This window comes from Heliangelus exortis, chromosome 8 (assembly GCF_036169615.1).
Source record: "Heliangelus exortis chromosome 8, bHelExo1.hap1, whole genome shotgun sequence".
Taxonomy (NCBI): domain Eukaryota; kingdom Metazoa; phylum Chordata; class Aves; order Apodiformes; family Trochilidae; genus Heliangelus; species Heliangelus exortis.
In genome coordinates this window covers 8301532-8318680 of record NC_092429.1, presented here as the reverse complement: position 1 = coordinate 8318680, position 17149 = coordinate 8301532, and the positions used below count along the sequence as shown (strand labels likewise).

General features: G+C 41.7%; 1 protein-coding gene across 1 annotated transcript in view; it reads right to left on the bottom strand.

Moving 5' to 3' along the window:
• Positions 1–748: 748 nt before the first annotated feature.
• Positions 749–17149, bottom strand: part of TRABD2B (TraB domain containing 2B) — a 273999-nt gene continuing 257598 nt past the window's right edge. The window contains exon 7 of the mRNA XM_071750203.1: positions 749–1795. Coding sequence (XP_071606304.1) covers positions 1573–1795 — 223 coding nt within the window. The 3' untranslated portion in view covers positions 749–1572. The remainder of the gene's footprint in view (positions 1796–17149) is intronic.

Here is a 17149-nt window from a genome sequence, read left to right as displayed (position 1 = left end):
TTTATTAGTATTATTATTATCATCACCATCATGACTGTCACCTGATTTTTTTTCCAAGGTGAAAAAGCACTGCTTTTCCATAAAGAAAAGTTTGCATTGTATTTTTCTGCAGTCTGAGTCTTCTAGGAAATTTTTTCATCACATATTTTGGACTTTTGGTTTGGAGATGACTTAGAAAGAAAAACACACTCAACCAGAATTAATTTTCTGGTTGGAGCTATTGTATCCATAGGGATTTTGCATCATCCACATGCCATAATAAACATAATAGGTTTTAAGATGGACATGTTTGTGTCTTGTTGGGTTTTTTTTTTTTTTTTTTTTTCTCCTTAGAGGTTGTCTATCACTTTAATGAAAAGTAGCTGCTCAGAGAAGGATCAAATTTCTCAGTGAGTGAAAGGTGTCTTAATGTTTCCATCCAAGTCAACAAAGGTACCATAGTCTATGATCAGAAGAATTTTCTGTACATCTCCATGTCACAGGGGTTAATTTGGTTGAACAGACTTTGGTTAAGTCATAATTCAGCATGGAGGTACCAGCTCTAAGTATTGTAACAGTGAGATGGAGAGGAGTCTGTAGATGGGTTTTTTTGTCATCCAGGTTGTCCATCTGCATTAATACAATTTGTACAAAGAGATTCTATAGATTAGAAGGATACTACGCCTTCAGACCCTATGGACAGATCAAGATCTGATCTCATTTATGCTGGGAAATGTTGTAGAGAAGAAAACAATTCCAGGGGGATTAATCCAGACTTTAAAAGCAATTTTTTTATTATGAAAAAAGCATCTTAATTTGCCTTAGCTAATGAATTAATCCCAGGACAAATAGGGAAATTGGTAATTTCCAAAGAAGTTAAATAGTTGAATTAAAGACAGGGGTACTTAGAGGGTTATCTTGACTAATGACTTATTAAGTCATATAAAAATAACTGGGATTTTAGGTTGTAGCAGCTAACTTGAGTTAAGTATGCACCTATTTTTCTAATAGGTATAGGCCACAGACAGTAGGACCTGCTTTATTCAGTGTAAGCTATGCTAATGAGATTTTAAAAAAGTAAAAAAGTTTACCAGATATGTACTTACTGAACAGTTTATGTAAAAAGTAAGGTTTAAAGAAGTGAAGCCATTAATTTGGTGTCAACAGTTCAGACATTTGCAGAGTTGTCAGTTAGAAAACAAATATAGAAAATATTAATTTATCTGTTTCACCATCGCTACTGATTAATAGGGATGTTATTAACATATACAACAAGAAAAAATAAGTTTACCAGTCGAATAAATACATTTTTCCTTTTCTTTTTTTTTTTCTTTATATGAACATGTATATTTTACAAAACCCCATAGCACTATGGGAAATAAAGATCCTTCTACAAAAAGAAGATGTAAGTCAGTGTTACAATAAAGCTTTAGAGTTTCAAAATGTATCAGGGCAAAGAGACAAAATCAGCTAGAAGGCACTACTGATTCACTGAGAAGGTCCAGTTTGTAATTATTGTTGTCATAACCTCCAACTTGTCCATAAATTATCTTTCTTCTCTATTCCAAGGGATTGCACGTAATACTAATGTGGTCATGAAGGCTGCAATAGATTCAGAAGAAAAGAAGCTATGGCCACGCAGAGAGGAGAAGTTATTGATGGCCATAAAATGCTGTCAGAAGCTGAGCTTGCAGGCTGAGGCTGGGCTGGGCAGTCTGAACGTGGTCCCTGATCCAGCTGGTTTGAAATCCAAATGGGGGGTTTGACTGTGATGTAGCCATTGGTTATCCTGATATAGGAAGGCAACGTGGTGGTGCTAAAAGAGAACACAAGAGAAGGAGATTAAAGAGGAGAGCCCGGGATAATAGCAGCAGTGATGACCACAGTTGTTGTTGTTATTTATTCTTATTCTTATTCTTATTCTTATTCTTATTCTTATTCTTTTTCTTTATTATTATTATTATTATTATTATTATTATTATTATTATTATTATTATTATTATTATTATTATTATTATTATTATTATTTGCATGCATTAAACATGCAGGGAGATCCCCAGGGGATGGTAAGTGCAATGGTCTGGAAACAGCTCAGATTTAGGATGCGCCTCAGGTCCCAGCTGCCGTCAGACTGTAACCGAAGGAAGGATCACTCTTGATATATCTAGTTTATTCCACTCATTTTTTTTAAATCAGACACTGCTGGCCAGCACAAGAGACTGTGACAGATGTTTCTTAGTGCTGACCCAGGATAACACCATCGTTAGGCACCTTCTTGCTACCAAAGGTCTAAAGATTTTTTATATTTCAGAGACGCATCTTAATCAGCGTGGACAGGATACAAAGTCCAGGAGGGCCCACAAAACATCTCCTTCCCCTGTTTCACATGCCATAAAGAATTTCCCTTGATCCCCTTGCACAGCTGATGACCTTCAGCACACGGGATCAACCAGCTTAAATTCTTTTCCTGGCTTTAAGACATCTTGGATCAAATCCCAATGCCAAAACCAGACTCAGTGTGAAGTTTCCCTGTCTGTGGGTTTGCTTCCAGAGCAGTGTGCTTGATTATTGATTGTAGCTTGAGCTACAAACTTTGATTGGAATGGGCAGGTTGGAATTCATCATGATTCCCATGACACTGAAGGTCAAAAAGGTCCATTTACAATTGATTTGGAAGTTTCCAGTTGTAATCTCCATTTCATAAAATGCTTCCATTGCATCCATTATCGGATGGTCCATAATCCACCAGTTGTCACAGGGCAGCACAACTGAGCATGCAAACTCTGCAAGGTGGATTCAGGGTTTAAAACCAAGTCATTCTGCTGGGAGGACAACAACAAGTTCCCCAGAGAAGAAGAGGCAACAGTAATACCTTCAGATTCTCTGTGCTACTTTTTAAATCTTCCCTAACGAGGATTTGGAGCCACTGAAAATGACCAACAAATAGGGGGTTTTGGGGGTAAGAGGGTGTGCAGTCCTACAAATATTAGCTACAATGTCTAAGATCTCAACCTTGGAAGGAAAAGACTGTTTCTTGCACAATAGCACATAAAAAAACCCAAAACCTTGCTAAAGATTCATGCACAGAAACAGAATTTAGTAGCACTGGAGGCTTCTGCCTTTTTCTGTCTTAGCCATAACAAGAATGTTTTTAGCTCAGATGTTTCAAATACAGAGTCAGTCACAAGCTGTGAGAAGATCAGAGTCCACCAGTAAACACACACATGGGTTAACATCTAATCCAATACACAGTGCCTGCACATTACACTTCAGCCCAGGTTTTGAGACAATTAATTTAATTTCTTCCCTCACCTATCATACTGGCAGAACACCTGGATGGGATAGTTGTTCTGTAGCTAGAAGTGATCTTAAGTAACATGCAATGAATTAGAGTAAAAAGAAAAGGCAGTCTAGGATTAATGACATGGGAATTGCTCCATGGGAACAGATAATCCAGCTAACCAGTATTAGGTCTTTGACAGTGAGAAGCAGTGCCTCCTTCCAGAGGAGCAAACTGCTGTAAACAGAGGATTCTGAAATCAAGCCTTGCCAGAGAAAGCTCTTATCTAAATTCCCATGGTGAGTTTAGGTTTTTGTCTTGAACTGATGACACAAGGCATGCAGCTTTAAAGCTTCTGCTATATTGCATAAAAACTGCTGCAGTCACTTATTACAAAGAGCTGGTCTGGGATAAGCTAATGCCACTGTTTCAATTTTCTCCAACTTTTTTTTGAGCAGTTAATTTAGTAATGGCAAGAATGATACCAGATTAGACACTATCTGTCCAAGCTCCTGTTCTGTATGGAACATCAAGTAGGAATGGCCTTCCCACAGTGAATATCAAGCCTCATTAAAACCTGCTTCTGACTCAACTAGGTACTACATGCTCTGAGTAATTCAATAATTCAGTAACTCAGGCTCCAGATCTCATCCATCCTGCTGAGTGATGCTGTGGGGCACACATCTGGCAAAACTGGCAGAAGGATCACAATTCTGGATTATTTTTTTTCCCTTTACTTGTTTCTTTAAGGAAAGTCTGGGTAGGTGCTTGTAGTCATCTTTCTGTTACTCTTTGCCGCTTTACAGAACTACACAATTTACCCCTAAATTAAATTTTAAACTGGAAGGAGGGTCTGGTTTTCAGTTGCAATTTAGAAAACATTGCCAAAATGCTTGCAGTTTGGGTGTATCCTGCTCCTGACACGTTCTATGGGCTTGATCCTCCAGTGAGATTAAAAAGTCCCTTGTGCAAACTGGTTTTCTGCACCTCAGGGAAGTATTGTGGGAGATGCCCAATGGGGGACCCAGGCTGGCCAGGGATCCTGTGAAGGAATCAAGAGCTCATTCATTAAGCAAATACAGCTAGTATCCCTAAATCAGCCTTAAATTAACATTTTACATTTCTGTATGATATTTCTATTTTCTAGTCAACTGCTAGAAGTGTTTTTACCACTATTCACAGTCATTTTCTGTTTACAAGACACTAGATTTCTCCAAAGGCTTCCTTGTAAAGATAAGTACTGAGAGGTGGGGTTGGATTTTTTTGTTTTTTTGTTTTTTCTTTTGTAAGTCTTAAATGCTTTACAAGAGAAAAAAACATCACATTTCCATCATTAAGTGCAAAGCATGCTAATAGCAAATGAATAGCAGTTTATCCATATAAGACATTTTCTTAAATACAACTTCACTTCCAGCATGCTAGCTGACTGCCAAAGTGGTTTAGAGATACTTGAAGAGAATAATAGCTTTTACCAGATGCTACAAAACTCCTTGTAAAATCTCCAAGTTTGTTACTAGGCTGTTTCTGTAGAGAATGGGGAGAGAAATGTCTCCAGAAGGTGATCCACCTCATTCCAGTGCAGGTCTACAGAGGCACTGACTCTTGCCTGGGGTCTTTCTGGGGGTTGAAGAGGGGCCCTGGACAGCCAGGTTAGATTACAACCTAACCTTAGAGGTGGTTCTGGTGTCAGATCTCCATACTCCCTCTGAGCATGTTCACATGTGCATGTAGGACTTCTCTGACCCTCAGACCTTCCCCGAGGATGAAAGCAGCAGCAAAGTCCCCTGAACTCAACTGGAATGTTTCCATTGTCCTCAGGGAGGTTTTGGTAAGTGCTGAAGTGTATGTAGAGACTAATAAAAATGAATCACAGATCTCAGGGATAATCATCTTAATTATTATCACGCCTTCTCTTGCCAGCCCAGGATATTCTGTAGTTTCAGTCTTTTGTCTCAGATAAAAATGTCTTCATTAAGATTTTCCACATGATCTGTGGTGAGCAGGCAACCACTGGCTCCACTGTTCATACCTCTATTTTTTGCTTCTGTGTATGGGATTGTTTTAAAAATTTGGAAGACTCCAGGTATCTTTTAGCCAAATGGCCTGCAGTATCATATTCATGAGCTTGTACTTTTGATCAGATAATAGGGCAGTTTTTCAAATCAGTGCATTAGTCATACATTGTCTTACCATCATTAGAACGTGTAGAACTTTCCCAAAAAATGGGGCCCCAGGCACAGGCTTTGTGAACAGACTCGACTGAATCCAATTACAGAGAGGATTCAGGTCCTCTGTGCTGGAGGCATGCTGAAGCACCTTGATGGTTTGGGAGCATTTTAAAACCAAAATATAAAACAAACACCCTTGCAGACCTTTGGGGGAATTTCTGTTCTGGTTTAGCTTGTGAGGACTTTCCAAGGAGCTAATAAACTAATTTTTAGTGTGGCTTGATTTATCCATATAAGCAGGGCTCATCTGACCAGATGTGACACCACAGCAGAATGTCAGAAGACAGGACCAGGAGGGACTTTCTGGCCCATCTGTCCCAGAGACAGGAACAAGTCCTAAACCTCTCTGGACATTTAGTCTGAAAAACCCCCTACAATGATAGCAATTCCAGAGTCTCTGCAGACATCTATTCCAGCATTTCACCATTACTGACATCAAAAATTACTGCCTAATGTTTCACCAAATCTCCTTTGCTGCAGTGCAAGTTCGTGACTTCTCCTGTCCCTGTGGAGAGGTTTATTCCTTTCCTCTTCTCAGCAGCCTTTCACGTGTTTTGAAGACTTAACCATGTTTCACCTCAGTCTTCTGGCTTTTAAACAAACAATTCCCTCTGCCTTTGTCTGCAAGTCCACAGGTGGTCTCTCTCCATCCTTCCTTCTGGTCTCCCCTGGCTCTGCCCAGCTGATCTCCAGAGTGGGATGCCCAAAACCTGCAGCAGCAGGTCTGGACGAGATACCCTGTGCTATGGGCTGCAGGCACTGCTGCTGCTTTTTTTGCAAGAAGAAAAAGTCCATGAAAAATATACAAACTCTAGGATGATGGTCTTTTCACTACTCTGACTTAACTTCCAAAAGTCCAGACTACTTTTATGATCCCAGGAACTGTTTCATAGCTGATGGAAAATTGATGGTGCTCTGAGGGTTTGAGGGGGCAATTAGGGGGATATTTTTATGTATTTTTAATATGCTGCCATCCCTTGGTCCCAACACGATTTCTGTTCAGGGTGGGGGAAGTGACCCTTTTAGGCCTAACTCACAAAGCATTTGGGGATTTTTCTGGATCAAAGGAGCTCCATAAACACATGACAACTATTTTTAATAAATGTAAACAAATGTGGACTCAGACAGCCTTTCTTACAATAGCATATGATGAAAGAAGCTTATCAAGACAACGTGCCAGCATAGATTGAATGCTGAAAAAATGCATGTTTCAATTGAAAACCTACAGAGCCAGTAAACTGGAAAAATTTTTTTGAGTAAATACAATAATGGTTGTTTTGCATTTGTGATTTGATGTTAACCTTATGATGGCTAGGGTTTTTTAAGTGATATTAAGCATATGCTTCCTGCTTCTTTTCAAACAAATTTTACCCAATTTTTTTTCATTTTCATTTAATGAACAGATGTGAAAGAAGTTGATCACATTATTTTTCTGGTCATCAGAAATAATGTTCTGCTTGTGAAGACAATTATGCTTGGAACTAACCAGACCTATTCATGTCACCAAAATTTATTAATTAAGATTTGAAAAATACATCTGCTTAAAGCACTGGAACCAACCCGTTCCAGTGTGTAAACAAGCTGGCTGGCAAGAAAACTGACCACACATTTTAAAGAAAAAAATAGGTGCTCAACCATGAAGAAAAAAGCACAACGGGGGGAGGAGGGGGAGAGAAATCACACTAGAAATACATTCAAGGATTTATCTGTGAATACCACTAGAATAGCTTGTTAAATAGAACGTGAAGTCTTAATCTCCAGAAATTTCTGTGTTAATATTTGATGTGTTCCTGGAAGGGATTCTTTAGATCAGCACAGCCTACATTTTACCCAAGCTTCATCTACCTCTTCACCACTGCCTTCCTTACAGACACAGTTCTTGCAGCCTGAGGGATAAATCATGCAAGATGCTGAGTCTCCTGCTCCAAAACTATCAGGATGCTGAGCACTGCAAGCACACAAGCACTCTCTGCAAGGCTAGTATTCACATACCTACCACTCAGCACATCCTAAAGTCCTTTGTGGGATCAAGGCCAAGAGCCTCATGCTTCTGCATGGTTCAATTCATTAAAAAAAAAAAAATAAAAAAAAATCCAACCTGGATCTGATTAAAGAATCCAGTCTTGGTCCAGAGGAGGCCACTACTTATTTGCAGTAGTGTAGTAAGCTGCCTTTGGATGGCTGAATGAGCAAGCAATATCACATGCTGGTTTGTGGCCAACAGGGAAGACATGGGATGAGCCAAAGAAGAGCCTTATCTCTGCTCTTTTCCCTTGAGCCCTGGGTCATTTGGATCTTTGTCCATTTTCCACACTGCAAGCATCCCCCCTCTCTGCGAGCAGCACGAGCACAGAGTCGGGGGTCACTACAGCCCTGCTATTGACAGAGGGGTCAGGCAACAGCATCAGGAGCACTTCAACAACCCATCGCTGCTGATCCATGCTTTCCTTCTGATAAGACTCAAATGGGAACCATCTTTCCACCTGAAAGGAACATCAAGTTCTCATCGAGCCTTATTTCAACACTTTGGCTCCTCCAGAGAACAACAGTGAGAAATTCCCCTCCTGGATGGGGGAAGCTGGGAGCTTCCAACCCCTGGGCAGAGGTACAAGGTAGCACATGTCTGCTGACAGAGGTCTATACCCCTAGCCCTGCTGTTTGCCTGCTGTTTGTTGGGATCACATCTGCCATAGGAGAAAGAAGAGGGTATCAAGGGAAAAGAGGGAAGGGGATGCACAGGTTTCACCGGGCAACAGCTCTGAAAGGATGGAAAGCCATGAACAAGCATTCCAGGGCCCTGAAGTGCAGGAAGGGTGAGGTGAAAGAGCAGGACACTGCATGTGCAGAGAAGGATGGGATGCTTAAGGCAGTGAAGGGAAGCAATGTGAGACACCTTCACCTCCTGAATGTGCAGTCTGTCAGCAGCTCCTGCAGAACGTGCCATCAGGGAGAATCATAGGGTCTCCTTCATAAGCCCAGGCCTTTAATAGGATTTAAAGTGTGGAATTAATTGTAGGTATGTCAGATGCAGACTTGTAGTTGGAACTATTCAGCTGTGATCCTGCTACAGTTGGTGGGGAACAAAAGATGTCTCCAGATGACAATCCTTTCCCCCCAAAAAAACCATATCTCTAAGGTAGGTAAGACAAGCTGCTTCTGAAGATCTCTAGCTTTGGAATTCAGGTCATCTGAACCTCAGCACTTGCCCCGGTGAGGGCTTTGACTGGTAAGGATGGGTTCAAAAACTGGGATGGGGCCACAGGGTAGAGAAGAGGAAAACTGCTAATGCTGAAGCATGAAAATGCAGCAGCTGGTGGGGATGCAGCTCTGTGGCAGTCACCAACAATGGCCATGGTAGGACTGCATCCTACTTGTCCCCTCTGTAGGGTCTTGGCTCTGAGGTTTGACATGAGGGACTCCAGGGAGGACATGATGATGTAAACAGGAGTAGGCTCAACACTGAAATGCAGCTTAAAAGGCTCTGGTGCATTTTTTGCTCCCCCACCCCTGGATGGGCCATAGGCTGGAAGCCAGGAGATTTGTTTTTTATCCCTGTGTCACCCACTAGGGAACCATCAAAACCTCACTAAATAACTTCATTTCTATTACTCCCACGACTCTAAGCTGAGTCAAGACCTTGAAGCATTCATGTGACACCAGCACTAACCCAATGTGAAGCATTTTGAAGGCTCTCACTGTGATTTGCAGGGCTCGGCTGCCCAGGCCACCTGCAAAATTCCTCTGCAATGACAAAATTCAGCCCTGGAGTGACACCAGCCTGCAGAGGATGAGCACTACAGGGGCACCTGTAAAGCCACAGCTGGGTCATGTTCTGAAGGCAAAGTGTGGGATCTGTTGTGGGACCAAAGAAGAGGAGGGGGATGGGACAGGAAAGGACAGGAGCAGCAGGGACTGCTGCAGCAGAGACAAGGGAAAGAGGATGAAAGGAGTTTGCTGTCACAGCCATGCCGCCTGAGGGGTGTGGGGACAGTGACACAAAGGTGGACATGACGATGCAGGTAGGGAAGGAGAAGGTGAGAAACAACCCCAGAGCAGCCTGAGGGTCCTTTTCTGAAGTGAAGCATGAGGGAAAGCTTCCTGCACCTCATGGTTTTCAGCCTCCCACTCTGAAGTCCTCCAGGAAAACCTTGCAAAATGCAAATCCTGCACCCACACATATGGCAGTGGCAGAATCAGGCCAACCACTCCTTTCCAGACAACTGCAGAATGGTGTAAAAACACTGAATGTTGTAAAAACCAATAACCTTTGAAGCACACCCTCTGAGTAATTACCCCATTCCCATCTAATGACTTAAAGATGTTATATTCCTTTCTGATTTGGCAACAACAAAGTTTTCGACCTTATTAAAACCAGCCTGTCAGGAAACTACATGTCATCTTTTAAAAAAGAAAAAAAAAAAGGGGAAAAAAAAAAAAGGGGAAAAAAAAGAGAGAGAGAGAGAGAAAAAAATTATATTCTTTAAAATCCCTGTGAACAATAATTCAAGATACTGTAGCTGAAGACCCATGATTTGTTGTAGAGTGTCTGGGTGGTCCTGAGGCAGGAGATGACAACATTAGCTCTTTCCTTTGCCCTTCTAAGAAATGCTTTGATGATTCTCTAATATCCTAAGAATATCCTCCTGTGATTCTGCACTGGGACGAGGCAATCACAGAGCTGGGATAATGCATCCCAGTTTTACCCAGGGCCTGGCCCTTACTAAGAAGGCTAATTCAGAGTCCTTTGTTTCACCAGTTCTGCACAGCTATCTGAGCCAGGATGTGTTCATGACAGTCTAAATAGTGATGTGGGCTTAAAACCATCCACAAATTCACCCCCACCCACTGCACACATCTGGCTGTGTACCTGATTTGTATGTACAATTAAGACACTCATCATCATGGCTCAAATAACCAAGTTCTTGTTTCACTGGTCCTTGGACAGATAATGACTGCTGTTTTTACAGCCAAAGAAAGCAAGAACATCAAGGTTGCATATACAGATGGGCTCAATATTGCAAAATCTTGACAGTGATGCTATCTGTGAGGATTTCTGGGCATCCTGATTATATACAACACACGAAGTTCATTTGACAGTGCTGCAATCAGGTGGTTTTGAACCAAATCCCAAGCACGAGCAGAATATCTCTATTTTGTCTGTATTGTGCAAACTGCAAGCTCTCCTGTACAGACACACATGAAAAACAGTTTGCATTTTTGGGGTGGTCAAAACAATAATCCATATTTTCTATCTTAGGCTCAACCTTTCAATTAATTGGAACCAGAGTGACTTGGTCTGCCCTCTCCTATGTGTTTGTTTGGCATTGTGTGGGCCCTATGGCTCAAATATTTTTTGCAGATGCACAGAATTAACCATGGATGTTTAGATGTGCTTGGGGAACACACACATTCATAGACATATATATATTTGACCCTGTCACTTTCTTGTTAAACACTGTAAAAGATACCGACTTTCCCCCTCCAGATTTTAAAATGATTTAGGATAGGTGGGGAAATACCTTAAACATCCTGTCAAATTAAGTATTTTCTCCAACACTGTTCTTTAAGACACACAATGATTTCAACTAAGAAGATGCCTGTGCAAGATATTAAGAAATAGAACAAACAAGCAAAATTTAAACTGGCTTAAAATTTAAACTGCATTTTTCAATTTGATTTTAATTTTCTTTTCCTTCTCCCTGCTATTTTTCCATCTCCACATAAAAGTTTTTCTCTCCACTTAGTCTGTATCACATTTTTCTCTCTAATTTACTGGGCTCACTTTCCTGCTTGCTGCTCATATTTTTCCAGAGTCTCCCTTAGTAAGAATAATTAGAGTTGGGTCAGATTGTTGAACCTGTTATTTGGAATAGTATTGAATTCAAGTTTGTTCCCCTGAACAGAAGCATAGGATTCTTTTTCATTCCAATGAACTCAATCTAAAAATAAGAAAAAAAAAAAACAAAAAAAACCTCACAGGGCATATCTACAAGGCAGAAAGAAGGACACTGAACTTTTTGAGCTCCTCCTGCTCCTGGCAATGCAACTACAGTGATAGCAGCAACAACATAAATTCCTTCTCAACCATGTCCAAACCCTCTGAAGGTCCAGAGATGCCACCAGTAGCTCATAAAAAGGTGCTTGCTGTCTGGAAAGGCTGCAAAAGCTTTCCCTACCAGGTATCATAACCCAGGCTCTACAGAGTTTCTGCAGAACTGAGCTCCTGTGTCTGCACCACGTCTCTCCCTTGTGCTGCTCTGCGAAGCATCCCTGACACCCAGCAGCTCCCAGGCTTGGTCCCTCACCTCCCAGCTCGGTGGGCTCAGTCCCCAGGTATAATGCTTACTTTGTTCAGTTAAGTTATTCAGGAATTGTAAAGGGGAGATCTGAGTGAAACTGAAATTTGGCCTGGCATTTTCGTAATTGCAGGAACCCAGCTTTTACAGCATTAAAACCATATGAATTTCAATAAATCCTACTTCTTCTACATCCCAGTGAGCAACTGGGCTTGGACCAAAGCTGCTCTTCAGGGTGCTGCTGGGTTTTCAGCTCACAGCACAGCCTGTGCTGCTGGCAGCTCAGGGAATCAAATTTCCTCCCCTTTCCCTCCACAATGAATCTGTTTTCTTGGATAAACCTGCTACTGACTGTGGTTATACCTCTCATAGAAACCACCACAACAGTAATGTCACCTTCCTCTGTCTCACACTTTTCTTCACTTAATTTCACAGGGCTTAAAACAAACTTGTCAGAGGGGGAACAGCAGAAAATCCCACATCCCTTACCCTTTTCCTTTGGGCTAGCACTGACAGTGTTGTGTGGTGGTATTTGCATTTAAAGACATTTCTTTTTCTTTGCAGTAACTCAAGTGCCTTCACTTAAGGGAAGTGTTTTACATTTTATGGATTTTATGTAGCACTGCTAAGCCTGGAGCTTTACCTTGCAGGTCTGCAGTCTTTTGAGGCTTTGACATGCTATATATGAAGGTCATTCAAATTTATATCATAATACATACTACATATAAATTAAATATATATAGTAAATCCAACTTAGACATGCAGTGTTTAAGTTTCAGAATGCCTTTTAGATGGAAAGTGATCTCTTCACCACATCTGCATGCCACTTGGGCAATGAGGTGGACAGCTAAGAATCCAGCAAGTGGTATCCTTTCAGAGCTTCCATCAACCCAAACCCAGCTTTTCACATGACTCTATTAACAGTTTTCTCCCTCTTGGGTGCAGTGTCAGGAGCAGCCCTGGTCTCTGATACTTCCATAGCCTAAGCAGTGGGAAAAGGTCTTGCTCCTGACCCCAACAGCTCCAAAACTCACTTGCAAACTCCCTACAGGTCATCACTGGCTGTACCACCAGTGCAATTGAAGGAGTAACTGAGTTCTCTCTGAGGAAGAAGTCACATTTTTTTCAGCCGAGTCAGTCAGGAGTCTGAATGTGGAGCTGGCCACCACCCCCTTTTACAGGGGAAACACAACAGTGGCAAAAAGGAAAACCTCTCAGTCAAGAATTGCAATGTAAGGAGAGCAGGTGCTTTGCTACTCAGTTCTGGATTGAAGGAATCCAATGAGCCCACTCAGTACTTCTTGCAGTCTCTGCAGCTCCAGGCAGTTTAACACAAACCACGCTCCTCACCCACCCCAAACAGCAGGGTACAAGAGCTACTGTGGATTGAGTCTTCTCTGCCTGTTAAACCAGAACACTTGTTTTTCAGCAGACTGAATATAAGGAGTTTTGCAGAGCTGGGTTACAGTGCATTTCAGATTTTGAGGCTTCCGCTTTACCTGAGGATACACAGTGCATTTTCTCTTCTTATCTGTTTGATAGGAGCCAGAAACCTGGTTTCATTTGGGTTTGTGTGTGTGCTAGACAATACGCTATGAGGAGTCAAAGTTAGAAGCTCCAAGGAGCCAATCCTCAGAACATCTGGATAGTCAAAGCCCTGGATATGGAAAATATAAATGTCAAGGCTCATATTTATAAATTGGAAGGGTCATGATGACATCTGCTAACAAGCTTTCTTCCAGAGCCCATTTGCTGTACATGGTTATTCACAGGCAACAATAAACATGTGCATGGATCCCTTGCCCTTCCCTCCAGCTGCCCAAGGAACACACACTCCGGTAACACACCAACTCTCTGTTCTCACAACCCAGAAATACAAGTGTTTGCAAACCTCACAGCAAAGCTCTTGCATACCAGACCACAGTGGGATACGCTGCTGGAACAGACTAAAAATAGCTGAAGGAAAAGCCTTGCATTCACTCAGAAGACAGTCAAACTCACTTAATGTTAACTCTCTGGGCAGAATAAGCACCCTCCTTTTTTGCCTCACTCCACAGAAGACACTTTGTACTACAGGGCCAGTCCTGAGACTTTGCTTTTATGACTTAGTAGCTGTTGATGGCAATCTCAAGACTTAAAGAGAGTCTAACCTATTCAACCGTGGTAGCTTAATATTAACATTAAAGTAAGAAAATAAACTTGCTTCTCCATTTATACCCACAGGAAGCTTTTCTCCAGCTTAATGCCTACAGTAAGTGCACTTCTGATGCATGAGAAGACAAAAAACCTGAGCCTATGTATAATCATAAGGGTTTTGCTAATGACTTCATTATTGTAGGTTCTTGACCACAGTTCACAGCTGCAAAGGTTAAACCCACACTGCACATGAAAGGTAGCCCTGAATATATCATTGAATAGGTTGGGTTGGAAGGGACCATAAAGATCATCTAGTTCCAAACCCATTCAGAGACCATATTGGCCACGGAAACTCAAATTCAGCTGAGGCAAAAGCAGGTGCCCAATGCTCTTGGCATTGGCCACTGTCACAGAGGCTGCCCACAAAGCTGCAAAGTTGTCAAGAAAAGAGAAAGCATCAGCAGAAAGAGCCCAGATGATACTACTAGATGATACCCATGAACTTAGCAAAGAATAAACAGAACCAATGCTGCCTTCTCCAGGTGGCAGCCTTCTTGGCCCCACATGCTCTGTCCAAAAATGTTGGGAAAAACAAAGCTGATGAAATAACATGGATGAGATCTACATACTGGTTAAAAAATGATGGATGCCTCACTATGCTTCTGCAGTTATGCCAGATGACAAAGACACACTAGTTACATGTGAGACATGCCCCTGTCAAAAAGAGGTTCTGCTGAAGGCTGTAAGCTCCCAAAGTCCATACTTTCATTGGCAGGGACTGACTGCAAAGTGCCTCCTGCAGAATGAGCTGATAGATGGGGAGATGGGTGCAGAGGTCTGGGGATGAAGACAGAGATCCTGGACGGGTCCCTTCCTACTCCTTGGTCCAGGGTCCATGCCAAACACAAGCTGAAAAGGGCAGATAGAAAAAGAGTTTTGGAAAAAGAGAAAATTTCAGCAGAAAATGCAGACCTTGGAGCTGAAAAGTTAACAGGTTCTCCAAGATCAAGAGGAGTCCTGGCACCGGGTGAGGAAATCTGACTGTGCTGGCTGAGAAACAGCGGAACAAGTGGGGATGTGGATCACAGAGGAAGAGATTATCATAACTCAGCAGCTGCTTCTTCTTGAAATTGAATCCTAAGCAAACATTTTGTTTGTGCTCCATCAGACAGATCTAAGGTGGCTTAACAAAGCTAGCAATGGTAGGGCTATGCTCAGCCCAAGTCAGAAATACATCAAACCGGGGCAGATGCAGAGATTATCTTTACTTGACACATTCCAAATGAAAGCTAGAAAACAAGAAAGGAAGAGAAAGTTCTTAATAGGTTCCATAAAACATCTTGCACTGTATTTTAAATTTTAATCAGCACTGAAAGTGCTCTTGGATAACCAGTACTGAAAAATACCTCACTGTTCAAAAATCCTAGCTTTGTGTGCTCCAATTTTGTTACTTGCTCCCCTTCAGAAATATGGATTTAATATTTGTGGAGGATTTAAATTTCATGAAAATAAAATACCTAATGCATTACCAATAAAGAATTTAGTTTCATGAAAGAAAACTGAGATCTATATACACATTATATTTCTTTTTCCAAGACAATTCCATGTTCTTTATATCTAATGATTTTATTTTCAGGTATTTATAGCTTTCATAAAATAGGGTATGCATATTGCTTCATATTAATTGCTCATGCTGGCAGTGAGACACTTAAGCAATAATGAAAGAAATATACTAGGATTTTGCTTTTTTTTTTCATAATTTGTTTGTGTTTGTTTCATCACACAGTGGCAGCACTGTTATGGAGAAAAACAGAATATAGTAAAACATCTGAATCTTTTTGTGTGTCTAGCAGGTGAGAGTGTGGCTGCAAGTCTTTTCTGCTCCATTGGGAAGACGAAAAATTAAGTCTTTGACTTTACAAAGAGAAAGAAGTTATCACTCACAGCCAGCTGACAGGGAGGGTCTCTTAGCATGGAGATGGCAGAATTTTAGACAGTAACATCAGGACTTCCCATCCATTTCTGCAATGCATGTGTGCTGAGCACAGGTTTCACAGCTTTAATTAATATGTTCTGTACACTCTGACCATCCTGATAATCCACAAAGCCTCAAGAAAAACCATGCAGGGAGGGAGGATATGTCATCACCATATCATATGTTACAGCCAGGAGATTTACCTCTTGTTTATACTGCACTGAGCTATGCTGTGCTGTTATTTTACTTCCACTGGAGGTCTTGGATAGCTGGGGCTGTGCAAGGGGTAGGATGAGAGAATTGCCAACGTCGGTGCTTGTTTAAAGGATGCATCAAGCCAGCTGCCCATCTCAAAGGAGAATAAAGTGGAAACATTATGAAAATAGGAAGAGGAAAACTCTCTTCCCCAGGCCTTGGTCTCTGCTCAGGAAGAAGAGAGATTGCATGTTTGGGAGAGGTAAGCAGTGTGGGGACACAGAAGGACCAACTGACACACTGCTTCACTGCCTGAAAAACATCACCAGAGTTCATAAATCCAAGGCAAACTAAGCAGACTTTAGGCCAACTGAAGATACAAAGGTTCAGCTTCCATCAAGAACACAGGAGGGAGCATTTTTCCAGGTTTTGAAACCACTCAGCATGACAGAAGGGTCATACTGTACCCAAGCTGTCAAACCACGAGATTTTTCTGATACTTTATGCCATGCTCTGGAGACTGGATGCAGTCACTGATAGGGACTGTGGTCATGCAAGTTTCCTGAGAAGGAAATCCTGCCTGGAGAACAGCAAAGCAAATGGTAGACAGAAGTGCTGGAGGAAAGCCAAGAGGCCACACAACACAGCTAAGCCCCAAACAGCAATGAGATGTGACACAGGAGGGAAGGAGGGACTCTAAGACACCTACACTCCCACTGTTCCTGGCTGTTGGAGCAGTTCCTTTGGGAGAGAGGTTCACTGTAGCAAGTTAGAAAGGTCCTGAAGCTGCATCCTTATCCTTGGTTGAACACAGGGAAACTAAATGCAATGGTGGCAACTGGTTATCCAGTGGCAGGATAGTGGAGGGCATGGTTCCTCTCCCCATGAGCATCAGTAGGCAGGCACTCTCCAGGCTGTATCTTTACCATGGAGTAATTTAAACAAACAAGGCCCCAGTGATGGAAATTTCAAACTCAAAGCTACCATATGGAAGGAAATAATCTAACCACAATTTACCTGTTAGACTTCAAAAGTGTCTAGGTTCCCTCTAAAGAAAAGC